Raw genomic sequence first — 24,662 nt, forward strand, 5'->3', positions numbered from 1 at the left:
TTACAGGTCCCTCAGGCCCAGCTATGTCCCACTCTGCTCATCAATGATAGGCTCTGAATTATGTGCTGGTAATTGCCCGTGTCACTGGCCTGCTCCTGGAGCCTGGGCCTGGAGTGAGCCGGTGAGGTGACAGTCTGCAGGGGGCTCTGCTGTAGCAGATGGATGGCAAAGGGGGCTTGGGCAGCCTTCTCTTGGTAGGTCTGCCGGGAAGTGAGGATGTGGGAGTTGATTTTGATTGGAACTTATAGTTTGGTGTATTTTTTTTAAGTTAGGCATCATAAATTTGATTTCTTACTTAAAAATTTACTGTATCAGGGACTTCCCTGGTGGCCCAGTGGCTAAGACACTGCGTTCCCAGTGCAGGGGGCCAGGGTTTGATTCCTGGTGGAAGAACTAGATTCCACATGGCACAGCTAAAGATCCAGCATGCCACAACTAAGACCACAGCTAAGGCCAAATAAAAATAAATAAATTTTTAAAAATTTATGTATCAGTGGTATCAAAAGCTTAAATAGAACCATCACCCACAGAACAGGGATTCATGTGGCAAAACACTGGGGGCTGTGGGCACACTCACTGGGGAGAGCTTGATAGTGAATAAGTGGAGACGGGGTTCCCCAGCCTCCTTCTCCTTCAGTGCCTACACGTGGGTCAAAAGTCATCTCTGTCCTTCCCTAAATAACAGGGCCCTGGAGGGAAGGAGTCCTGCTGTGGTCTCAGCGCTCCTAACACAGCACCAGCACATAGTAGGTGGTCCATCATTGCACATCTATTCACTGATAAGAGTGGTCCAGGTGTGGGTGTAAATATAGCTTCATCTCCTGTGAATTTCCTTTGGGTCTCATCCTGAGACGCTTTGTTGTTAAGGCATCTGGTTCTTTCCACTGAAGGGAGGAAGTGTGGTGAGGCGGCCCCTCGGAGTGGTGGACTGTGATGTGGGCGCTGAGCAGACTGCTTGGGTTCCGATCTCACGAGCCCTGGGGCAGCTGAGGCAGGTCCAAGGGGGGGAGGGCGAGTACCAGATCTGGAGAGAGGCCTGACACGGGTGCCTGCTGTTCCTATTGGACAAGGAAAGCTCAGACAACCCTTGTCTCAGAGCCCCTCATGGATGGGCACTGGGTGCTCTTCCTTACTGGGTGATCACAATTCAGTGTAAAATGTAGCCCACCTCTGCCCAGTTTGGCCTGTCTGAGCAGGGAGATGTGGAGGGGGGCCGTTTGGGCAAACAGTTAAGTGAGCTGAGCCAGAGAAACCCGAGGCTCTGCATGGGGGCGCCTGGCAGCTGCAGGCAGGGAATGCCGCACGGCCGCACGCTGCCACCCGCCTGCCAGCCAGGGTCCAGGTTTCATATGGTCTCCATTCAGGAACCGTGTGTAACAGGACCAAGCCCCTGCTTGTCAGACTGATGCCGCATCCTCGTTAAACCCCAGTGTCATGCCAGGCAACTTAGCCAATTTGACTGGTCTCACTGGCTTTGTCCAGAGAACACAGAGCCCGCTCCCCACTCTTGAAAGGACTTAAGGCTGTCTGGGGGGAGAAAGGGCAGAGAGCCATCATGCTGGCCGCTGCAGCTGAGTTCTCTGCTGCCCAACTGCCGGGCTGATGGTACAGACAGGCTGTGTGAGGCGAGGTGCGATGGACCCTGAGCTGGACTTGATGGAGAAGGGGGACGTGCGTTTGGAGTTTGGGTTCTGAGATGCCACAGCACCGTGGGCATTCCAGGTGATGGGCTGGGAAGGAAGCTAGCGTCTGGGCCTTCGGGACTGCACGCTTCTGGCTCTGCTCATGACCTTGGGCGAGTGCCTTCACCCCTTGGAGCCTCAGCTTCCTCATCTGTAGAATGGGGCTGATAACTGCATGCACCCAATGGACCTGTGATGCACTTGGCAACTGATAAACCATGGCTTCTGTCGTTGTTAAACTGTGGCCGAGTGGGGCTAGAGTGAGGTTCAGCACTGCACCCAGCGGTTCTGAATTTTCCTTGCTCATTGATGAAGAAAACCTGTGTGTTTGATGGAACTCCTTTCTCTGAGTGGAAGATGCCCACCCGGGATTATGTGCCCCTTAGGGGACACCCCCGAATGGCAGCTCACGCATCCCCTAGTTCCAGTGGCCTCCTGACTGCCTGCTTGAACCCACCAGCGTGTGCTGGAACCCACCAGCCCCCCACACACACCGCCTGTCATAACCTCCCTCACTTCTGCAAGCCTCTGCTCTGTCGTCTGATGGCAAGGCCCTTCTTGGGCACTCTGGGAAACGCAGTCCTGCAGGTCCCCCGCCCCTCTTGTCCTGCTTTATTCTTTAACGTGTTGCCCTAACACTCCTGATATTATGAGTTTTTCTGCTGATGGTCCCTCTCCCCCGGTGTCCCTCTCCACAGTGAGCACCAGGAAGGCCATGACTTGTCCACAGGTAAATTTTCCAGCATCTAAATAGACCTGGGTTCGATTCCTGAGTTGAGAAGATCCCTTGGAGAAGGGAATGGCTACCCACTTCAGTATTCTGGCCTGGAGAATTCTATGGACTGTATAGTCCGTGGGGTCACAAAGAGTTGGACGCAACTGAGCGAGTTTCACATAGATGTTCATTAAATAACTTGTTGAATGGATGGAGAATTTTGAGTGAGTGGTGCTTCCAGATGTTAATAGATGACTTGGTCCTTTAAGTCACAAGTGTTTCCACAAGAGCCAGGAGAAGGCCTTCCTGCTTCAGCCGGGACTTCAGGGTCCAGTGACCCCGGGACAGCCAGGAACGAGCCAACAGCCCACTCAAGGATGGCCCCGTTCCTGGCTCCCAGAACCCAGATGGCCCTACCCCTCTGAGGGTCCTTCTCCCCACCTGCTCACCGCCCCTTACCCTCCTGTCCCTGCCCAGTTAGCACAGGGCGAGTCATGTTGCCCTTTTTGCAGAGAGAACCCTTTGAACGTGCGTGTGTCCCTCCAGGTATGAGAATCCAGTCTGAGTAAGCAGGCTTTCACCCAGGGACGGCTGTGGGGGCGTATTCTTGTGTATGAGGAGCAGAGAGCCTGTGGGAGGGAGGCAGGGCAGCTGTGTGTGTGTGGGGGGCCCTAGGGCACACGTGGTCCCTGTGCCCCGAGGCTCTGCGAGCAGCGTGGGGACCCCTGGGAGGGAGGCAGGGCAGCTGTGTGTGGGGGGGGCCCTAGGGCACACGTGGTCCCTGTGCCCCGAGGCTCTGCGAGCAGCGTGGGGACCCCTGGGAGGGAGGCAGGGCAGCTGTGTGTGGGGGGGGCCCTAGGGCACACGTGGTCCCTGTGCTCCGAGGCTCTGCGAGCAGCGTGGGGACCCCTGGGCTGGGCAGGGCTGTCATCCTCCTGATTCAGCTGCAGAGGGTACACACTCCTCTGTGCTGCCCAGAAGCTGTAAATTCCAGGAAACTCCCTGCCAGCCAGGCTGGGGGGGGAGGGCGTGGGGGAGCACCCACTGGTTCCCTAGCACTTGCAGAGCAGATGTGTCTGCCTCGGACAGCAGCCGAAGAAAGTTCAAACCGGAGTGTGTTTGCTTGCTGTAAAAGAGACCTCTGTGAGGGGCCCCTGGAGGGAGGCTTTGGGGGGGATGGTGCTCTGCCAGAGGTCCTTACTGGGGGCCCACAGAGGCCATTGTATCTTGCCGGACGGGGGAGGGGAGGGGGCAAAGCCAGAGCTCCAGGGTGTGGGAGCTGCTGGGTCATCTTTCTTGCATTTTACAGCCAGCTCCCAAACACAGTTGCTAGCTGCTGCTCCTGAAAGAGGCAGGGCCTGAAGGAGGTGGGGTCCCTTCCCACTGGAGGGCTGGGTGGAAGGGGCCCCGCCCCGGGGGTTCCCGGATGCCTGGCCCAGGGCTGGCTGAAGCCAGCAAGGGGAGAGGAGGCAGGCGTGGTCCTCGCCTGCAGGCCCTCCGGCTGTTTGGAAGGCCCTGGCGGCCCCCCAGGCCCTTGAGCCGAACCCCCTTTGCGGTCTGATCCAAACCCTCGCCTGCCCCACCCCCTTCCTTCGCTATACTTCTGGGGCTGGCCTTTTCAGCTCTGGAAGCCGCCCAAGAGCATATCTTTGAAGCACAGCAAAGGTTAGGAAGGAGGAAGACAGAAATGTCCTCTGGGCTGGGGGAGTGGGAGAAAGGAATTCCATGCATGCTCCACGGGAGTTGGGCGGCCGGCGTGGTGGGGGCCATCAGCCTGGCCTCAGCAGTGCCCGACATGTCCTGCTGCCCACGTCTGCCCGCCTGGCCCTACGTGGAGTGAACCCTCCTCCCAAGGCTGTTGGCAGGGAGTGGGAGCAGTGGTCCTTGTTTACGGCGCTGCTTCAACCTTGGCTCACAGGGTAAGAGCCAGGCCCTGCCGCCCGCCCCTACAGGATGCGAGACCTCATAATTGTCTTCAATTACAGCCAGCACCGGCCCTCAGCCCCAGCTTCCTACAGGAACCAGAGCCCCAGCCACTTCCATGGGTGGGGGGGTAAGGGGAGAAGACCGTCTCCACTGCAAGGTTTGGGGGTGCCCTATGGCCTATGGGGCAGTCCCAAACACCCTCGGGCCCTTGGGTTCATCCTGTATGCTGCCGAGGGGCTGCAGAGAGCCCGTCCCTGTTGAATGCCCACCTTCTTTGTCCCTGATCAGGATGAAACTTCTGTGAGCAGTGAAGATTTTGATATGAACGACTCCACATGGATGTCAGCTGACCCACACCTGGCCTCCAGCCTGAGTCCCAGCCAGGACGAGAGGATGCGGAGCCCACAAAACCTCCACAGCCAAGAGGACGGTGAGTGTTCCTTCGTGGCCAGCAGGGGAAGGGTTGTGTCTGCGCCAGGAGCCTAGGAATCTCCAGGGGGTAGACTCTGGGCTGGAGCCTCCAGGGGTGGCCGAGGCTCAGGCTGACAGCGGCCCCCAGCGTTCTCAGTATCTCCACGGGCCCCGCTGCCCCAGCCCTTAGTTCCAGGAAGAGCAGTTGTTCCTCCCAAAGGTGAATGGCTCAGAGCTCTTTCGGGGATTGGCAGCCTGACCACATCCCGCCACTTTGTCTGTTTTGATGCTCACGGGCTGGTGGGATGTGGATTTCAAAGTTATCATGATTCAGGTCTGGGAAGGTTAACAGTGTGCCTGACCCAGAACAGTCCACCACCCAATCATGAAAACAGGAGTTGGGCTTTGTGGCCGGATATGAGGCTCTGAGACAGGGTCCCTGCCTGTCCCTGGTGAGCGAGCAGACGCTGTGCTTGTCTGTTATGTGCTCCCGGCCCCTCAGGATAGGAGGTGGGCCGGCTGAGGCGCTGTCCAGATCTGCCCTGGCCCTGGCCCCCCCATCCCCCGACCCTCCAGGGCCAGCCCGGCAGCCTCCTCCAGCCTCCCTTGGAACAGAAGCATCTTCTTGGGGTGGGAGAGTTGGGGTCAGGGTCAGACCCCAGAGGTCTACTCTGGCACTCTTGTGTCGAGCCCCCCAAACTGGGCCTACCTCAGTTAGACATGGCTGTGGGTGTGCAGTGGCACCTGTGGACAGAGTGTCCTGGGCTGGGCTCTGATTTTCCGGGCGGACACAAGGTGGGTGGGGGAAGAGCTGGAGAGAACTGGGGTGTAGAGCTGCAATTAGGAGGGGTCGAAGGTCAGGGCCTGGAATGTGGGAGGGAAGGTGCAGGGTTAAAAAGGGGTGTAGTGTTAACTCTGCGAAATAGGTTAGCCTTAAAGAGTAAATAAGGAGTAGGAGCCTTGCAGTTTGGGTCAAAGTTCGTCTCCATGGTGGAACCTGCGTGCCTGGCTCCCCGCAGCCTTCAGAGGCCTGAAATCTGGCTTTGTCTGGGAGGAGGCCCAGCACAGACGCAGCCGGGGTGGCCCATCCACAGGCTGGGGAGCCCCGGGTGTGGTTCCGTGAGGAACGGGGTGCGAGGCTGCTGGGAAAGAAAAGGCTTTTGTCCCTTGACGCCTCAGGAGGTCAGTGCGACCCCCTTGTGCTGCCTCCCAGACCAGCACCTCCTTCCGGCGTTCCCACGGGTGGGGGCTGGGTGGGGGCACCGCGTGCTGGGGTTAGGGGGGCCCTGGGGTGAGATGTGCCCAGCAGCTGGCCTCCCGCCTCATCTGAGCTGATTGAGGGCCACACCCAAGGGCCACACCAGCGAAGCTCAGCCCAAGGCTGTGGACAGTACCTTCCCAAGAAGGATCCGGAGCATTTATTTATAACCCCCTGCCCGGAGAAGTAGGACTGAATGGGGGCCGTGGTCCCCAGCTCATCCTCAACAATTCTTATGCTGTTACTGCTTACAGCCACCTTTTGGGGGGCTCATGTCTGGCAGAGACACTTTCCAGGGAGATCTGGTGATCTGGGGGCCTCCAGCATCAGGTCTGGGGCCGGGGGAAGGGTCATAGGACTTCCTCGGCTACAGGGCTAATGGGTCAGCTTAATGGTCCCGCAGCTGGCCCCAGAGGAGCCAGGTGGGAGAGCCAAGCCGGGTGTCTTCACACATGTCTTCCCCTGCCCCACCCACCACCTCCCCTCCCCAGCTGCCCAGGTCCCCCCTGGCTGTAGGTGCTGGGGCCCAGGTCGGCTGGCCTGCTGACAGGACGAGGGTGTTCATCAGGGCGGGCAGCCAGAGCTGGAGACAGGGAGGATGGTGTTGACCATGATACCATCAATTTAATTATTTCATCAGAGCCTGTGTCTGGAGGCTGTGGGTTGACGTGCTGGCCAGAGGCCGACCCACACCCAGCGCAGAAGGTCGCAGGCCCAGAGAGACCAGTTGACCTGATCATCTCTACTGCCCTTCTGGTCCTAGTTCTGGTGGTGACCACCATGTCTGTCCAGACCGGTGGGCTCCCAAGGGGTTTGGGCTGGGCACAGACCCAGCCTGGAGTCCTTGGTCAGCCCCCCAGCCCCCACGGAGGCACGCAAACAGCCCCCTCTTTGAAGGTGCCTGCAGTGCAGATGTGAACTGGGAACCCACTCTCATCAGTGAGAGTTGGAAGGAAACTATCAGGGTCCTCAGGGTGTTCTCCTGTCCTCTGTTGTTAAGGAAGGACTGGGCAGGGGCAGGTCAGGCGGGGGCTCTGTCTGAATCCAGCCACAACCCTCCATGGTCTCCACATCTCCACTCCCTGCTCCTGTGCCTTGATCCAGAGGCGTCTCCAGCACACACCAACCCCCAGGGCGGCTTGGTGCTCAGCCTCTGGCCCTCGGCGCTCCATGTCTGAGGCCCCCGTTGTGAGCTCTGTAAAGGGTAGACCACGTGGATCCTGCTCTCTGCTCTGTCCCTGGTGACTCTGGTTGCATGCCTGGTGCATTATAGGGGCCTGCTGAATATCTGTTGCCCAAATGAGTAAAGGAACGAGCATTTATTGAGTCCCTCCCTCCCCGACCCGCCCCCCTCCGCCCCCAAACACACCAGCCAGAGAGGATAGAGGTTGGCTCCTTGTTGCGGCCAAGTCAGGTTCTTTGTTTGTGGGATTTCTGCCCTCCTCCCCAGCCTGAGCACCTGGGTCTTTTTCTTTTAGCCAGAAAATGTGGGGGTCCCAGGGCTGTGTCAGGGAGCATCTCACTTCTGCTGGCCAGAAGTGCAGCCCAGAGCATTTCAAAAAACCAGGCAGTTTGCACAGGTTCACACCTGTTGGTGGATATGTTGGGGCCCTTCTCCTCTTCCACCACCTCCTCCACCTCTTCCTCTTTCAAATTTTAACCAAGGCAGATGGAGGCTGGGCCTCAGCAGGACAGATCCTGTGGCCCAGGCCAGGAATGAATCAGGCCAGTTCTCACTCCCGGGAGCTTGTCTGCGGTTCACCGGGAGTGGGAGCATGCTTGGTGGTGCTTTCATCCCCAAGCCTGCCACCACCTGCGAGGCCTCACATCAGAGACCTCCTTTATGGACCCTATTCCCAGCTTATTGACATCACAGCAGGGGTGCTTGGCTGGGGAGCCCCAAAGTGCTTCCTCATCAGGGCGGAGCTGCTGTGGGTGAGCACATGGCTCTCACCCCAGCTCAGGAGGGAACTGCTGATCAGTGAGAGAACTGGGGCCATCTGGCCAGAGTTGGGGGATGCCAAGGCTGCTCCCCTCCTCTTTCCTCTTTGGCAGGCATTGAGGCCATGTGTGAGGTTCCCCAGAAGATGGGCATGGGAGTCTGGGGACCAGAAGAGGCTGCCCCCCTGGAAAATCAGAGCACTGCGTTCTTAGGCTGAGTGATCCAGGCTGTTCCCACCACTGCCTCCAGTCCACGTATAGCCAGGTCCCCCCAGACCGGCACTAAGCACCAGCTGAGGGTTTGGACTTTCTTTGGAGTCCGAACAGAACCCTGGTCTCATCATAGGTGCCTGGAAAAACACTCTGGCCCAGGGGCTGCATTTTAGGAGGTGGAGAGGAGGACAGTTGGAAAAAGCCAACTGCTGAGCCCGTGTCCAGAGACGCTATGGTCAGGCGTTACTTAGGACTGAACAGCACATCTGTGTGTAGTTACACCCCGTCAGTGGGATGATGTGTTTGATGGCCATCTCTTCCTCAGATCCTGAGTAAGCACTCTGAGAGCCAGTTCTCTGGTGCCCAGCACAGAGCAGGTGGAGGAGTGTCTGTTAAATGAGTAAGTGAACGGGGGCGCAGGCTGGGCAGGTGAGTCAGCGTCCCTGGACTTCAGAGACGTGGCCAGGCCAGGGCCCTCTCCTTCTTCCATTTTCCCCTTGATGTGCTTCATCAGGCCTCTTGCTCTGCCCCTTCCTGAGCGGAAAATGTGAAGCCTGGCCCCCAGAAGGGATGCAGGGGGTGGGGAGCGGACATTACTCACCTCCCGGGCAGACAGGAAGTCAGCTCCAGGGCAGAACCCAGGGTCCTGCTTCTTTCTTCCTGCAGGGTCATGACGGGGGGCGGGGGGCGATGGTGCTGGGTAGGAGCTGGGGGGCCGCTGGGGGGCTCTTGTTAGTGCCTGTCAGATGAGAGGCCCCTCCAGTCTCAGGCCTCTGGGACCCACTGGAGCTCAGCTTGCCTCCCCCTGGGGACATGGTGCCAGAACTTCCTGCCTGGACGCCTGGAGCCTCCCCTCCAGGGCCCGTCACCACATTAGGACCGAGGCACTGAGGGTCCTGGCTTAAGCCCTTGGTTCTTTCAGGACTCTCCACTGGGTCTGTCACGTGAATACTGAGCCCTGTGGCCCAGGAGGCTGATAAACCCTTCCTGGCTTTGTCCCTTCCAAGAACCTGCAGAAGAGGGGCAGGTGCTCAGAACCAGGGACCCCTGCCAGGTTGTAAGCTGTCTGAGGGCAGGAGATGTGTCTCTGAAAAAACATGTCTTTTCACATCTATTACATTCATTGTAGATAACAGAAAAAAAACAGAGGAGCAAAAAAAAAGCAATCAAAATTATCAGTGTTTGGGACATGTTTTTCTTTGTCTTTTCTGTGTATGTAATCAGTCTTGTTTTCTTTATTTAAAAAAAAGAGGAGGGATCATGTAGTGTTGGAGTCAACTTTTTTCCCTAGAAGTTGTCTCGCCTCTCCCCTGCACTGATACTGCATTTTTAAAGGTGGTCCAATTATCCTGGTGATTGGAAGCCCCAATCCTGACCCCACTTTTTGCTGAACTCTGTGCTGATGGCAGTTGGCTGTGGGCTCAGAGCTGTGACTAGGCCTTTCCTACAGATGGGGAGGTGACTTGGCCAGACCCTATGTGACCACAAGAGTGTCTCTGACCCCAGAGCCTGAGTCTGGACCACTCATGGGGAAGGGTGTTCCAGCCCCTCTTTCTCGTTATCACAAACCGTGCAGCATGGAGTAGCCTCAGGGCCAAGCGTCCTCTTCTGGGCTTTATCCCCAGCCCTCGACTCAGAGCAGGTGCCCAGCGAACAGCTGTTAAGAACCCCGTGGCAGAGCTGGGGGACCAGCAGAGGTGCCTCGAAGGAGGCCACAGTGTGATGTTCAGGCAAGTGTATAGCAGCCTAGGAAGCTTGGGCGGTACAGCAGGAGGAGGCTGGGAGGAGAGGAAGATGCTGAATGCCAGGATAGGGGGCTTCTTGGGTCACTTGTCTCCAGAAACTCCTGGTGACCCCAAGCTTCAGCCAGGAGAGAGGGCCCTGGCCAGTTGAGGGGCTGGCATTCGAGGGTTCCAGGAGGAACGAGAGAGATGAGGCTGCCTCTTGGACCTGGGGTCTCAACTGAACATGGCTCCCTGCTGGTGGCCTTTGGCACCCTGCCAGGGCTCCCCTGAGCAGGTCCTGGCCTGCCCTGGTCCTGCAGTGCAGTCTGAAGCAAGTTGCTCACCTCTGATCCCTGGCTTTTGTCTGTAGTGTGCCCTGGGTGACTGCAGCCATTAATCCTGGTGTGTCTCAGGAGCCCTTTGTGAGGCCCAAGATTTCCTGCCTCCTGCTCTTGCTGCCCTTGGATGGGGCCCTCCATTACCCAGAAGTGCAAACTGGACAGCGGGGGCAATCACTGGGGGGCAGGCGTGTGACTTGCTTGCCCAGGGCTCCGTATTTACGGCAATGCTGCCTCTCCTGCCCTTGCCTCTCTCCCTGTCGTGGGCTCCTCCCTGGTGTCCACAGGGCAGGTCTGAGCAGGGAGTGTGCCCCAACTCAGACACGCTGCCCCAGCCCAGACTCGGATCTGCCTCTGCTCCCACCTTGCTGTGTGGCCAGTCACTCCCCCTCACTGGATGGCTGGTGAGGACTGGACGATGTGTGGACGGGGAAAGCTGGGTTGGATGGGGATGGGATTATTTCTCTCAGGTGGTCAGGTTGGTGCAGGGGGTCCTGACAAAGAGCTGGAGGTGGAAGGCCATGGCTAGCTGGCACTCACAGGCTGAGGGGCTGGAGGTGGGTCAGGGGCCTCCTTTGAAAGACTGAGCGGTCCTCCTCATTCCCCATCCCCTGGACCCTTCGCTGGTCCAATCTGTCTCCTCATCCTTCCAGGTCTTTCTCGATCCCGTCTGCCCACTGAGCCCTGTGGGGTTTGGACCACAGCTCTCTTTACAAGCTCACTACCTGGGTACTCACAGCTTGCTCTAGCGTCTCCTGAAGTCCCAGCCCACTCCCCACCTACATGTACCAGGACTTGTGGGGGCACCTTACATCTCCCAGGACCCTGCAGATCTCCTGGAATCTGCACACCTAGACCCACCCCAAGCTCCCACGCTGGTGGCTGCAAGTTAACACTGCCGTCCAAGGAGAAGGCACCTGGGCAGCAGCTTACCCACTGGGTGCTGGCCACTGTGGGCACTCAGGCTGCTCAGGAGTGTTCCCAGCTAGGGGTGGAAGCTGCTCATTTGAGGGAACAGGCAAGAGGCCGTCCTGCAAGTGGGGTCGGGGCCAGGCCACCAGGCTTAGAGGCAGTCACCCACGTTTGCGCCTGGGCTTCTTCCATTTCACGTGTTATCTGCCCATGATGGCCACCCCAGCAGGGGCCCCAAGCTTCATGGTCTGCTGCAGCCTGCGGCCAGTGGCCCTGACAGTCATGGTTGGGCATCCTCCCTGATCACTGTTGACATGTAGGGAAGGCTGTGACTGCCTTGCTTCGGCCTCCCTGGGATGGCTTCCCGCAGTGGGCTTTTAAACTGAGCCTCCCCTCCCCGACGCCTGCTGGTCTTGGTCCTGACGCCGCCTGTCTCAGGTGAGGCTGGAAGCTATGTCTGGGCCTCATTCTCTGGCTACTTCACTTCCTCGCTCCTTCTAGATTAGTGGCTCTTAGCTCCTATTCAAGGCTCCAAATGTCCACACCGGATGGAGAGGTGGTAGCGGTGGCCTCTTGCTGTTTATCCTCCCCTGCCAGGAGCGGAGAACTAGGACCCAAGCCCTTCTGGGGATTGGCTGTGGGCTGCCCCTCCAGTCCTGGGTCACAGGAAAGTGTCCATCATCAGCTGGGCTGCAGGCGGCTCAGACAATGCTGAGCTGTTCTGGCCTCTGGCCGCCACGGGGTAAGGGAGGCCAGGAGACAGCACCGAGAGATCCCTTTATCCCTGGAGCAGGCCGGCCCCACACAGCCCCGGCCTTGTGCAGCCTGCCAGGGTCTTAGGCCCTCACAGGCCCCCAGATGCCTGGTGAGGGCAGGACACGCTCCAGGCCCATAGAGGTGAAGTTCACCTGCTAAGAAAGAGAAAGGGAGATCCTTTGCACACCTGGAAGATTCACCTAGGCCTGCTCAGCCACTGGGGTGTCAGAGCCCTGCCCTCCTCCCCAGCCCAGGACCTATGGAGACCCAGCTGCCCACTGACCCTCTATGGAGGCAGGCCGGCCGTACAGGAGAGGAGGCCAGGGAAGGGGTGTGCCCCAGAGGCATCACCACCCGAGCCTGTCCAAGGGTGGCGTTCCTGGGAACCAGGAAGTAACCAGGGCCACGTCGGCGTCATCACTCTGACCTAAGGACTGGGATGCACCGAAGCGAGACCGGCTTCTGGGCAGACTGGCGGAAGGCCTGCACACAAGCATACAGGCTCCGGGGCCAGGGCCCTGCCCCGTGACTCCTTCACACACGGTTGTCCGAAGTCATTCTGTTTGCTCTGAACACATCATTTGTTGTGGGGTTGGGGCAAGGGATGCAGGGGAGCTGCTCTCTCAGCTAGAGCTTAGCACACTGAATCAGCATTGAGTTCTCACTGTGCGTGCTTGTCCTTGAGGGTGGGGCCAAGGAAACTTGGGCCTGGGAAGACATAGACCTCGGCAGTCCGTACAGAGAGTGGTTCTCCCTGGGGCGCATTTGGCCAGTATTTACTGGGGAGGGGGCTGCGGAGAGTGGGGCAGTGGCGGGGGTGGAGGGCTGTCCTGTAGTACAGTTGGGCAAGCCAAGGCCAGAGAAGAAAGAGCACTGGGTGGGGGTGCTCTGGGGCCTGTCTGTCTTTCTGTTCACACTGTGATGGTGAGGACCTCCCCCTGGGGGCCTTTGGTTCCTTCCTGCTGTCTGTTCTGGGGGAGGCGGGGTGCAAAGCAGGCACAGTGAGTCTGCCCGGCACCTGCCACATACTTGGTGCCCACCCCCACTGAAGGCGGCCCCCAACCCCGTCCCCACTGCCAGCCCTGCTCAGGCCACCTGCCCAAGACCCCAGCTCTCATCTGCAACTTGGGACTGAGACCCCAGGGTCCCTGCACTGAGAGAAGTGATTTCAGGTTAGGGGGAACATCACAAAAATCTGGGTGTGCCCTAATGTGGGAGCCACAGACCACTATTGAAAAGGGCTCATGCAAACTCAGGCGTACAATGTGTGTAAAATACACACAGAGTTTCAAAGACTTTCTATGAAAAAGGATGTATAAAGTAGCTCGAGTTTAACACAGTATTACGTGTTGAAAAGATAATATTTTGGCTATATTGGGTTAAATAAAATAGATTATTAAAATTTACTCCACCTGTTTTATTTTCTTTTTACATTTTTTTAATGTGGCTGCTAGAAAATTAACAATTCCTTATGTGGCTCACATTAAGCGTCTGTTGGACAGCGCCACTCTGGACTCTGAGGGCCTCAGGTGTTGACACCAGCTTAAGGAATGAGTCATAAAAGGTTGATCAGGACGATGGATGCTGTGGAATACAGGTGCTGGGGGTGGTTAGGGGGCAAGAATGCAGGCCAGATGGAGAGCTGGACTGGGCCAGGCCTTTGGAACCACAGGGATGGAGCAGGGTGGCATTCATGAGGGGCAGCTGGGGGGCCGTGGGGGTCTGAAGGCCAAGCTGTGGGGTGGGTGCCCAGCGTGTCCCCACCACCCAGGATGGGGGCATCCTAGTGACACCACCTCACCCAGCTCCTCAGTGTCCCCCATTTGACCCCGGGGCCCTCCCCCTTCCTTCCGGGAGGAAGAGCAGGGTAGCCTGCCAGGAGCCTGGCGCTCCAGGGAACTATGCATCATGTAAACACAGCCCAGCCGCTGGCCTTTGTCAGAGCAGGCGGAGGCCAGGCCTGGCCTGGCGCACCCCAAATTCAGAGCAGAGTCGGTGCCCCCAGACTGCAGCCCGAAGCCACGTGGGTGAGGGGGCAGGGACTGGCTCTTCCAGATCCAGCCCCAGCCCCCTCTGCCCCTGGCTGGCTCCAGCACTCTTGCTTCCCCACCTCCTCCCCAGCTCGTCTCTGGTGTGTGTGAATTATTGATGCTCCCTTCTCTCCCCTGCCTGGAAGCTGGCAGAGAAGGGAGGCGCTGCCTGCCTCGCCACACCTCTGGCCATAGCAGGCCGCCAGCACCCAGAACCCGTGAGGCCATATGTATGTATACCCTGGGACCATGGGCCAGCAGACCTTTGCACCCTTGCCCAGCCCTCCTTGGGAGCCAGCGAGGGTCGCCCCGGGAGAGGGTGCCGCTGGCTGCGGCCCCAGGGCCCGGTGTGGCAATTGGCGGCTCGCACAGAGCCGGGCTTGTGCGGGCTGCGGGGCGCTGGCGCCCACATAAGGGCATTGTTTGCCGAGGTAAAAGGGGTTTTTGTCTCCTTCTGGAGACTGGACAGAAGGAGGAACAATTTCCCCCATTCATCACTAATTCCCCCATTTGAATAGCAGCACATTGCCCCACGTTACATAGATGGGCACACAGTCCTTCCCTGCCCGGAGGCATTCCGGGCCCAGGTGGTGGGCCCTGTGTCCCTGCCCAGTCTGGGGAGCTGCCCTTCGCCGGAGCCCGGGAGGCCTGGTTTTGTGAAAATGCTCAGAAGGGGTGCATTCCCTCTGCTTCCCTGTGGTTCTGCACCACACTTGTCCCTGTCACTGAAGCCACAGGTTGGGGGCTGTCTTGTCCTGCTGGCATGATTCTGGGCTCTGGCAGGCTGGCCTTGGGTGGGGTGCCCACCCTGGAGGGGCCCCCTGCACAGCCACGCAGGTCAGGACCAGGTGGAGACAAGAGGGTCACTTCCAGCTCCGCGTCACATGCCTGGAGGCCTGCACCCCGGAAGGTCCGACTCCAGCACTCCAGGTGCCCATGGGGCCAGCTGGGTTCTTTCACAGGGTCATAAAGTGTCAGAGCCCGAGAGGGCGTCAGCGGCAACTCCCTAGACTGCAGATAAGAGGAGCTAGGGAGGCGGGCTGTGCCCAAGGTCAGGAGGCAGCAAGGCCCTGCACCTGTTCCCCCAGCACCGCTCCTTTGGGCACGGGTTTGGGTCCATGACCGTGTCTCCCTTAAATCACATTGTTTTTGGAGAGGGTGGTGGGCAAGGCAAGAGTTGCGAGTGGATCAGAACCCTGCTTGCCCTGGCCTGCGATGCTGATGTTTCTCCCTGTTCCTTCTTTCCCCAGACAGTGACAGGCAGGTCTCTGGGCCGAGGCTGTGCTAGGGTGCTGGCGGTGGGCCCTGCCGCTGGCCTCTCCTGGGGTTAGGGAGGGCCATGATGAGGAGAGAGCCCCGGGAGGAGGGGGGGGGAGGCTCCATTCCCCTGGGCCCTCCTAGGGCTAGAACCGTGGATTACTCCGAGTCCAGACCAGGCCCACATGATGCGACCTGCCTCCAGCCAGCTTTTGCAGTTAAGGAAATCATTGGGTCCTGTAACCAGAAGTCTAGGGCTTTCTTTGGCTTTAGGCACGGATGGATTTTGCAGGGATTGGTCTGTGCTGGCCTGTCAGCCCTGCTGGGGCTCCCTGCTGAGTGAGCTCTGCAACCCCTGGGCTGATGGCAGAGTATTTCTTCGTTTCTGCAGATGCCCCTGGACTGACTTCCGTGGGCCCATCGCGGACTGCTGTGATGGACTGTGCTGACCGGCTGGGCTCGGGGCATAGGCTCACCCTTGGGAGACACGGGGTGCCCTTGCCAAAGGGAGAGGGCTGTGGTTTCTGGAGAGACAGGAACAACCTGGGGCAGCTGACAAGGGGGGCTGGGCACAGACCACAGACAGAACATGTGAGGAGGTGATAAATGCGCTGGAAAACTGGGCAAAGGAGTCAGTGTGTCAGTGTGGGGGCAGGGAGGTCGTACTGAGAAGGTGACCTTTCAGCAAAGCCCTGCAGTGGGAGGGAACACGGAGTGTCCTGAGAAGAGGGGACAGTAAGTGCCAAGGCCAGGGCACAGCTGGATGGGGCAACATCTGGGGACGGGGTGGGGGTGGGGCGCTGCAAGGAGGGCCCAGCAGGAGGCCTGGGGAGGGTTTGGCTTCAGTTTGGGGGTTTGAACTCAGTCCAAGGGCTGCGGCTGGATCATAGATAGCCACTGCCGGGGTTGGTGGGGGGGCATTGACAGATAACACTTCACCCCCAGCAGCTCCTTTACCCTGCTGGCCTTAGAGGGCTTCTGCACTTGCCCCTGACCTTCTCAGTGCTGTTCTTAGAGGCTTCTTCCATGGGCTACTTCCTCCAGAAACCCTACCCTGCCTCCCTCCTGCACAGCACCCACTCTAGACTCCCCCTCCCTGGGGGGAGCTCCACAGAGGGCTGGTCTGGAACTCAGGCCTTGAGCTCGCCGCAGAGGAGGAGGGGTTGCAGGGACAGGGATCAAGGACACGAAGCACACAAGGCTCTCCCCAGAGCCCAGAGTCCTATGGACCCCATTTGGTTTCTTGCTCCTTAGAGGACAGCAAGCACCCCCTTCTTTCCACTGCTGTGTCCCCAGTGCCTCACACAGGCCTGACGCCCAGCAGGTGTTCGAGGAAGGGAGGGACGAGCACAGGGGCAGTGTCTTCGTGGCCCTGTCCTTCCCCCACCTCCCTTCACCTGCCCACCTCAGATCTGGCACCAAGCTGATCTCTGAGGGGCCCCCGGAAACCCACAGTCCAGTCTGGGAGAGTATGTGTTACAAAGTGAGAAAGCCTGCGGTCAGGGAACCAGTTGTCTGTCTTTTTCTTCAGCACCGATTTGCTGTGTTGGGTACTGTCTACACCTTATAAATCCTATTTTACTGACATGGCACCATTTTGAAAGGAGGCGAAGGGGCATCTGCAGGGACACGCAGCCCCTGCCTTCTGCCTAAAGCCCGTGGCCTCCCAGTCAGCAGAGTTGCAGGCAGTCTGTGAGCAGGTTGAGGGCGGCGTGATGGGTTGAGGTGGGGGGGCTGCTTGTGACTCACCTGTGCCCCCTGAGGTGGCCTCTGTGTGTGTGGCTGGCTTTCCCGGCCCCCAGGTGCAGAGTGGAGGTGGGAAAGGCTTGGCCTGAGGGTCCATGGGGTGGCAGCAGGTGGAGCTTGTAAACTGGGGCCCACTGGCCTCCTCCAGGATTTTTGTTTTGTTTTGCTTTGGGGGAATTTTTTGTGGTGATAAATTGTGTAAAACAGAATTTGCCACTTTGTAACCATTTTTAAGTGTACAGTTCAGCAGCATTAAGTACACTGACCATGGTGTGTAACCAGCGCACATTATTTCCAAGATAGAGTTCGTATTACTGTAAATAGAAACTCTGCAACCATTTAGCAGTAACTCTGTTCCACCCAAACCCAGCCCCTTGAGACCCCAGATATTCTCATTCTCTGTGGATGTGACAATTCTCGATATTGATATTGCACGTGTGTCCTCTTTCAATATCTGTCCGGCTGTGTCTGACTCATTTCACTTGATGCTATCATTTCCAGAGTTCATCCATGTTGTAGCATGTATCAGAATTTCATTCCTTTTTATGACCGAATATCTCATTGCATAATTAGGCCACATTTGGTTTGTCTGTTTGTCCAGCAAGTTTCTTCAAAATGTAAACACTGTGAGTCAGTCACCAATATTTAAAAACCTGGATATTTACACATCGGTTCCTATTTCCGGTTTTCTTCTAAAAACTTGGAATACATAGCTGCACAAGGTCCAGACTCCTGGCCTTGTGGGTCTCATCTGCTCAGCCATTTCCCTGCCAGACTGGGGTGGCATCTGCCTCGGAGGAGGGGCTGTGCCACCATTGGAGCCACTGCCTGTGACTCCCTGGGTGGGCAGGTGAGGTGCACAGCCCTGGGGTAAGGGTGTTGGGAGCTCGAGTCTAGGCCAGCACCCTGGGCTCCTGAGCTGGAGGGCCTGGGAAAACACACACTCACACATACACACGCACACACGTGCATCCTCGTAGCATCCAAGCCTCCTTCATGCTCATGCCTGGAGATGCGCAGGGCAAGAGGGGCCTTCCTCCCTGGAGAGAATCTGGTTGGGAGGTAGGCAGTTGGGGTGCCACCTCTTGGGCCCATGCCCACTGTGATGTGTCAGGAGGCCTTGGGCCTGATGCCCAGGCTGAGCATTGTGACATTGGCTCCCTTTGTGCCTGGTGTGGTACCCACTGACCTCCAAGCAACCCCTTCTTCCAGAGGAGGAAGGCTAGGCCCTCTGAGGTCAGGCAAGTGGCTGGTTATAGAGTGGTGCAGGGTGTGAAGTCACGCCTGCCAGGTGGGCTAAGAATAGGCACTGGCCAGAGCTCAGGGGAGCTCAGACGGTCAGCCAGGATGGACGTGTGATCCTTGCCCTCCATCTCCTGGGCCCTGGCAGAGACTCCCAAAACCCCAGATGTTGGGCTTCTCCAGCAGCTAGGCTGAGCCCTGGGGGGGAGGTGGGCAGCTCTCAGGTCTGCACCTGAGCTGGTTGAGGAGGCATGACGTATCCCTCGGAGGGCTGGGCACAGGCTGGGGTCGGGTCTGTGAGTACCTTTTTCCCAGGGACCGCGGAGGGAGGAGGTCTGCTCTGAGAAGGCAGCGTTGGGCCAGCCAGTAAAGGTGGACTCACATTTACTGAGCTGGACACAACAAGGCAGGCAGATTAACAGAGGCCTGGAGCTGTGAGGTTCAGCAGTGGCCAGTACAGTGGGACCTGGGCTGGGGGAGGCTGCAGAGGTCATGGGACCAAGAACACACCGGCAAGAGTGCAAACTCTCCTTGGGCAGGCTGTGGGCAACAGGAAGGTGGGGACTAGGGGAGTGATAATTGGGCTGGTGCTGGGAAAGGGAAGGGTGGAGACAGGTGCAAGGGTGTGACCAAGGGAAGCTGGAGTGCTGGAGGGAACTCAGCCAAGAAGACTAGATGGAAGGTGGGGGGTGGGTGTGGCTTGGCAGTTTGGCAGCCCATTCACTTCCCATGTGTTTCAGCAGTGAGCATCTTGTGCCCTCAGGAGGACTGGCCTCTTGGCCATAGTCACTGCTTTGCTTCTCAGCTTGGGACTGGGCCAGCATGCAGTAGGTGCTCAATAAATACTGCTGGCAAGTTTGTTTATCCCACAAATGTCTAGATTGGTCACTGGATTCACTGTCAGAAGAAAACCAGACCCATCTGTGATTGAGGAGGAGGGGATGGGAGGTGAACTTCCAGAGGGTAGCAGGGCGGCTGGCCTGGGGACTCGGGGATGTAGCTGAGCAAGGTGGGGATCTGTGGGGCGGCCTTGAGTAGAGCCTGGAGCGGCCCTGCAGGAGGATGGAGGGAGCAGTGACTGCCCAGAGAAAGAGGAGAAGGAGGGGCAGCCTGGCCCAGGGGACCTGCGGCAGCCGAGGGGGAGGGGTGCCGCTGCGCGGAGGCCTTCCCATCCCCCTCCGCCCTGGGCCTTGGCTGCTTGATGGGCAGCCTGGCCCCACCCCTGGGCAACCGGCAGGCCAGCGATTGGTTGGCGCACTAGAGCCGCTCGGTCGCCATGGGGACGCTCGGGAGGTGCGCGTGCCCAGTGCCCAGCACCAAGGACTAAATCTTCATAATCTGCTGGCTGGGAGGGGTGGGGGTGGGGTCGTGCACGACCCTGCCCGGGGGGAAGGGGTGTCCTGGGATGCGGTCAGGGCTCCCTGCGGCCGCCCCTCCCCCACCCACCCTGGTGGCAGGTGCAGAGCCGCTTGGGCACCTGGGCGCCACCAGGAACCACGCGGTACTCACCTGACAGTAACCCTGGGAGCTAGACTGTAGCTTGGGCGTCTGCCTTCTCAGCTGACCAAGCAGGAGGCAGGGGGCAGGGTCGGGGAAAGGAGCCTGAAATTCATCGGAAAGGTCTAGCCCCCGAGTTTTAAGTTTGTCGTCCTGGATTCCCTGACAATGCTGTGCTCTCTGCAGCAGGGGGCGCCCTCCACAGGGCTTTGTAGGGCTGTCGCCGCAGGAGAGGCGGGATGGCCCATTGAGGTGCCATGGACAGAGCCCCTGCAGCCCTGGCTCTGGGTGTCCAGTGTCGTGTGGCCATGCGGGGAGGCAGGTCTGTGTCTACACGGGCTGGCCAGGGTTGGGCCCAGGCCTGCTTTGCCAGGAGCAGGGGTGTCACAGTGGAGCCATCCCTCAAGTCAGCGGGTGGAGAAATTCCAGGGTCTGCGGTGGTGGGGACGTGTCCCGTGGGGAAGAGGGTGTGAAGGGGTTAGGCAGTAGTGAGCCAGGGGTGTCAGAGGACCTCTGCGCCAGTACTGGGTGGATCAGACTGGAGGCTGCAGCCGCTCATCCCAGGCCCTCGCAGCTGAATGTGGCGTTTGTGGGGGTGGACCGCAGGAGGCCACCATGCCCTGCACACTGGCTGCTCTGTTCCTGGTGGCACCGGTTTCTGGCAGCGGGACCCTGCCCCCCACCTTGGGGCTGGGGTAAGGCTTGGAGCCTCCAGCAGGGACAGCAATGCTCTCCTGCCCAGGGATGCCTGTGAGGACTACACGGGGCAAGTACCACTTCCCTGAGCTGCCCTGCCACATACCTGGGCGTGTGTCGGGGGCTGGTGGGTGCTGGGGTGGGGTCTCACATCCAGGCCTCTCGTTCCAGACGACTCCTCCTCTGAGAGCGGCAGCGGTAATGGCTCCTCCACCCTGAACCCCTCGACCTCCAGCAGCACACAGGGAGACCCGGCCTTCCCCGAGATGAACGGCAACGGCACCGTGGCCCCCATGGACTTCACCGCCAGCGCCGAGGATCAGCCCATCAACCTGTGTGACAAGCTCCCGCAGGGCTCCACTCTGGGCACGCCCTCCTACCCCTCTGATGGCTGTGGCGCCGATGGACTGCGGAGCCGCGTCAAGTATGGGGTGAAGACCACCCCTGAGGTGTGTGGGGCTGTGGGCTCCCCACAGCTGTGAGCTTTGGCCACTCCTGCATACACGGCAGGGTTGTGCGAGGCTGATGTGAAATCACCTGTTACCCAGGGCTGTGGCCACCACCAGCGGAGGCAGGGTGGTGGCCGTGGCCACTGTGCCATCATTTGCCTGGGGAGGGCCTGAAACGGGAGCAAGCCCCTCACTTCTCCGCCTGCATCCCCATCTGTGAAGTGAGGTTGTTGGCCTGGGCCCTAGTGGAGGTGGGGAGGGACCTGTGGCCTGGCCGCTCTGCCTCCATAGCAGGGTCCGCTGTGGACCCTAAGAGCAGCAGCAGGCTTCATTCAGCAGAGGCCCCAGGCTTCCCATTTGCTGACTGGTCTGCAAGCTTGTCCCCATTTTACAGATGGTGCAGATTGAGGCCTTGGTGGCCTCAGGGACATGGAGGTATAAAATCCAGTAGACCAGTCTGAGGGGGGCAGATAGATGCCCCCCATTTGGCCTCCCCCACCTTCTCCTGTTACTTCTGCAGGTCACCTCCAGACCACTAAGATCTGCAGCGTGGCCTTGGGTGTGGGAGCTACCCCGAGGAGAGGGCATTTTCTCCTGCCAGAGCTGGGGGGCCAGAGGTGCCTTCTCAGACCCCTACTCTCCTGGGCTCCAGCGAGGCCCCTGTCCAGGTTCCTTCTCCTCCCGGGGCCTGCTTCCTTTTCTGCAGGGGGTGTAGGGTGGGTACCAGTGCTGGCCTGCAGTGGTATCTCTCGTGGGATGTTTCTATACAAGAGTCTCTATACATTCGTCATACGGTCAGTGTACCCGAGCCCAGGCCACGGAGCCAGGACTGGCAGCGCATCGTCCTCCCCCTCCACTTTTATTTTTCTAATTTATTTTTTGGCTGAGCTCTGTGACATGTAGGATCTTAGTTCCCCGACCAGAGATCAAACCTGTGCCCCCTGCATTGGAAGTGTGGAGTCCTAACCACTGGACCACCAGGGAAGTCCCCGTCCTCCCCTCTTTGACTGGGTCCCAGTGGCAGGCACAGCCTCTGCACGGCAGGCAGAGAGCCGGCACGCGTGAGGTGGCTGCCGTGAGATGGGAGCGTGAGTGTCACCTACAGTCTGTCTCCTCTCACCCTGAGGATCCGTCAAGGAGCGCCTGGGAATGTGACTGACCCATGGCACCTTTGACCCTCCTGTGCGAGTCTGACACAGCCTGGCAGGAGGCCAGAGGACCTGGCTGTCCCTGGCCCTTCAGAGACTAGTGTGGTGGGTACTAGGTGTGATCGAGAGATGGGCACAAGGCCAGGGACCCTGGGAGGGCTGGCCCTGCTGGGTGTGGTCACATGGAGGCTGGCGGTGGCAGTGTCTGTCTTTATCTGCTTGTTCATCAGCAAAAGCTGGGTACCACCTGGGCCACTGTATAGCCATGTGGCAGGGTCTGATCTGTTTCCGGGGGCTGGCCACCTACTAGAAGCTATCCTCCGTAAGGGCAGAGACCGTGTCTCCAGGACACTGCCGGTCAGGACGCGCCAAAGCCACAAACTTTCTAAAAGGCAAACAACAGTGGTCTTTGGCCTTACCAGAGCATGTGTGGCAGAGGGCAGGAGACAGGATGGGAACTAAGCTGTAAAGGATGAAAAAGAGGGGAAAAGCAGGGAGCTAGGGAAGGGCTCCTTATTCTGGAGGGCAGGGGAGGGGTCCCGTCTCTGCTCCTGCTGCAGGACAGGGTGGTTGCCCCGTGGGCTGGGCCTGGTTCCCTCTCTTCTTTCTACACACGGGCTCTGCATCAGGCTCCCGGTGACTTCCGGGGGTGGCGGCAGACGGGAGAAGCCCAGCCTGGGAACTGTGGGGATGCTCTGGCTGATGGCCGTCTCCTTGGCTGGTTCTCTCCCAGCCCATCTGTTCCCCATCCCCGACAGACAGCACATTCGCTGCTTTTGTGACAGCTCGGTTGTCAGCTCGGGGTTGCAGCCCCTTGGGGACAAGGGAGGAAAACCCTGAAGCCAGAATGGATCTTGGCACAAGCAGAAGAGGCTGGCTGGTGGCAGGAATCCTTTCTGTGTCTGCCTTTCCCTTGCACGAGGAGGCAGGTCGTGGTGTGGGTGCTGTGACCCCGTCCAGTGAGCTTCTCCAGGGCATCAGTTCTGGGGGTCCTACCTACAGCCGCCCAGAGAGGGGCGGCCGCGTCACTGTCCCCACTTCAGAGGTGAAGGGAGCAGGAAGGAAAGTGACTTGCTCAGGACCTCGGATCGTGGCTCATGGGGCAGCTGGGTGTGCCCAAACCCCCCAGTCCTGTTCGCCGTGACCTGACCCCCTGCCCTGGCCTCTTCAGTCCCCCCCTTACAGCTCGGGGAGCTATGACTCCATCAAAACCGAGGTCAGTGGCTGCCCTGAGGACCTGACCGTGGGCCGGGCCCCCACGGCAGATGACGACGACGACGACCACGACGACCATGAGGACAATGACAAGATGAACGACTCGGAGGGCATGGACCCTGAGCGCCTCAAGGCCTTCAACGTGAGTGCTCGCCTGGGGTGGCCGGGGCGGGGGCGCAGCAGGCCAGCCCTGCCCACCGCCCGTGTCCTCCGCAGATGTTCGTGCGTCTCTTCGTGGATGAGAACCTGGACCGCATGGTGCCCATCTCCAAGCAGCCCAAGGAGAAGATCCAGGCCATCATCGAGTCGTGCAGCCGGCAGTTCCCTGAGTTCCAGGAACGGGCCCGCAAGCGCATCCGCACGTACCTCAAGTCCTGCCGGCGCATGAAGAAGAATGGCATGGAGATGGTGAGCCCCCAGCATCCCCCACCCCTCCAGCCCCGCTCCAGTACCTCTGGAAGCAGACACTGTGGCCTCCGGTTCACAGAGGAGCTCAGACCCCAGCCCTGCCTTGCCCACCTCTTCGCCAGGGGTCTCTGCACCCCAACTGTGGCTCCATCCCCATTTCTGTCTGCAGACCAGACCCACACCTCCCCACCTGACCTCGGCCATGGCAGAAAACATCCTGGCAGCTGCCTGCGAGAGCGAGACGAGAAAAGCAGCCAAAAGGATGCGCCTGGAGATCTACCAGTCCTCTCAGGTGCCTGCTTGCTGCCAGCTGCTGGGGGGCGTCCACAGCCACCCCGCAGGTCCCAGGCCCCGGGTGCAATGGGAGTAGGGAGGGCATCTTCAGACAGGGAGGTGCTGGGGCGGGCGGGGAGGCCGAAGAGCCCAGACACAAAGGCCTTGCAGACTTCAGAAGGGCCTCTGGACTTCATCTCGAGCGCCAAGAGGGTCTTCAGCCAGGCAGGAACAGATCAAATCTGCCTGGAACACAGACGAGAGATGGGAGTCTGGGGGAGGCCCTGGGCAAGGCAGCCAGGGAGAGAGGCAGAGCTCTGCAGGTCCCCACACTGAGTCCCAGCAAATCTGGGGCCACTGTCTACCCCCCGTCCAGGAACCTTGGTCAGGGCTGGCTGCCTCTGAGGTTCCCCAGCACCTCCCTTCCGCCCCGCAGGACGAGCCCATAGCCCTGGACAAGCAGCACTCCCGGGACTCCACAGCCATCACCCACTCCACCTACTCACTGCCAGCCTCCTACTCCCAGGACCCTGTGTACGTCAACGGTGGCCTCAACTACAGTTACCGTGGTTACGGGGCCTTGGGCAGCAACCTGCAGCCTCCTGCCTCCCTCCAAACAGGAAATCACAGTAATGGTGAGTGTGGGACACCAGGCTCTGCGCCCCCTGACCAGCAGCCTGGTGGGGGCAGGGGGGAGGGTGGGGACAGAGGCTGCCGGCAAAGTGACTCCTCTGTGTTACAGGGACCCTCCCCATCCTGTCATCTTAGCCGTCCTCAGATTGGAAGGCAAGGTTAAAATAAACCACTACCTACCACTCCCCTCGC

At 59.2% G+C, this 24,662-nt stretch overlaps 1 protein-coding gene across 5 annotated transcripts in view; it reads left to right on the top strand.

Moving 5' to 3' along the window:
- The window catches only part of NOL4L (nucleolar protein 4 like), a 131,579-nt gene that overhangs the window by 99,130 nt on the left and 7,787 nt on the right, over positions 1-24,662 (top strand). For 3 of the 5 annotated variants that reach the window (XM_044927741.2, XM_025263667.3, XM_044927742.2), the window contains 6 exons: positions 4,612-4,753; positions 20,516-20,793; positions 23,113-23,298; positions 23,373-23,564; positions 23,734-23,856; positions 24,274-24,472. In XM_044927741.2, the coding sequence (XP_044783676.1) occupies positions 4,612-4,753; positions 20,516-20,793; positions 23,113-23,298; positions 23,373-23,564; positions 23,734-23,856; positions 24,274-24,472 (1,120 nt within the window). Of the gene's footprint in view, positions 1-3,906; positions 4,063-4,089; positions 4,317-4,611; positions 4,754-20,515; positions 20,794-23,112; positions 23,299-23,372; positions 23,565-23,733; positions 23,857-24,273; positions 24,473-24,662 lie in introns of those variants that run through there. The other 2 variants (XM_044927744.2, XM_044927743.2) reach the window with 2 other exon arrangements.

The sequence above is a fragment of the Bubalus bubalis genome, chromosome 14 (assembly GCF_019923935.1).
Source record: "Bubalus bubalis isolate 160015118507 breed Murrah chromosome 14, NDDB_SH_1, whole genome shotgun sequence".
NCBI lineage: Eukaryota > Metazoa > Chordata > Mammalia > Artiodactyla > Bovidae > Bubalus > Bubalus bubalis.